The 1,073-nt window shown below is 59.8% G+C and overlaps 1 protein-coding gene across 1 annotated transcript in view; it reads left to right on the top strand.

The window, feature by feature from the left end:
- Positions 1 to 411: 411 nt before the first annotated feature.
- The window catches only part of LOC104626539 (tripartite motif-containing protein 47-like), a gene marked incomplete at both ends in the record, with an annotated part of 2,412 nt that continues 1,750 nt past the window's right edge, over positions 412 to 1,073 (top strand). Inside the window, 2 exons of the mRNA XM_010294482.1 lie at positions 412 to 507; positions 795 to 804. Coding sequence (XP_010292784.1) covers positions 412 to 507; positions 795 to 804 — 106 coding nt within the window. The remainder of the gene's footprint in view (positions 508 to 794; positions 805 to 1,073) is intronic.

The following is a 1,073-nucleotide window of genomic DNA, read 5'->3' as shown; positions in this document are numbered from 1 at the left end:
TTCAGCTTCCGCACCAGTCCCAGGAGGGTTTTTCCCAGCCTTGGGATACACACTAAGAGCACACAGCGTAGCTGCGCTTGCTGCAGTCGCTGCCCAATGGTTTTACTTTCAAATTCCTATTTTGTTTGGTTTCCGCTGGGACCCGGGTGGGGAGCGTGGAGCTGGGCACGACTCTTCGCAGCCCGGCTGCTCCTTTAGTTTTCCAACCGAGTGAGAAGAGAGGTTGGATGTTGCGGGGGAGGAAAACAGGGAAACAACTCGCAATTCCTTGCACCCTTCACCCGAAGCCTGATAGCAAGGTCACGGACAGAGAGGGGGCTGTGGGCTGAACCTGGGAGAGGCTGGATCCCCCACGCCTCCCTGCCGCCGGGATTGGGGGGCAGAGCTCAGCGTTGGCCATTGTGTCTGCAGGCCCAACAAGCCAAATTCCTCAGCGATGCGGAGAACGAGCTGGAGGAGCTGGCAGTCACCATTGCGCAGGCCAAGAAGATGGTGGAGCTCATTAAGGTGACTCTGTGATGGCTTCGCTCCATTAGCGCAGCTCTGCTGGGCCGGGGGGGCGGAGGTGAAGGGGCCGTGAGCTTTTGGGGAACGTGGGGTGTAGAGGTGGTGCTCGCAGGGGAGCAAGCGCTCCGTAAAACCATGGTGACCCTGGCAAGGATCCCTGAGGGTTCTTGCTCCTCATCTCTGCTAACTCACAGCATCTCTGGTGGCTTTCGTTTGCAACCTGGAAGGAGGTATGGGGTGAGGATGGTGCCAGGGCATCCGCTGGCTCTTGCACCTTCTCTCCCCAGGCTCAGGGGGGTCTTGGTCCCCTCTGGCCCTTGTGCAAGCACGTCACTTCACTGCCTGGGACACGAGATGTGGTGGAGCAGTAAGCGGCTGTGCCCAGCCAGGTCCCTTGACACCTGGTTTGTAAAGTGCTCTGAGCTCTTGGGTGAAGGGGGTTATGGAGTGTTGGGGGACCCCACAGAGCTGAGAACTGGGTGCTGGGCAGGGGACAAGGCTGCTGTCCCACACCGTTGCCTGTGGGAGGTGACCCCGACCTCTCTCTCCCTGCGCTCAGGGTGCTG

This window comes from Phaethon lepturus, unplaced genomic scaffold, assembly GCF_000687285.1.
Source record: "Phaethon lepturus isolate BGI_N335 unplaced genomic scaffold, ASM68728v1 scaffold22299, whole genome shotgun sequence".
In the NCBI taxonomy this organism is placed as follows: Eukaryota; Metazoa; Chordata; class Aves; order Phaethontiformes; family Phaethontidae; genus Phaethon; species Phaethon lepturus.
Note: the sequence above shows the minus strand (reverse complement) of the source record. Positions and strands in the feature narration are given on the sequence as shown.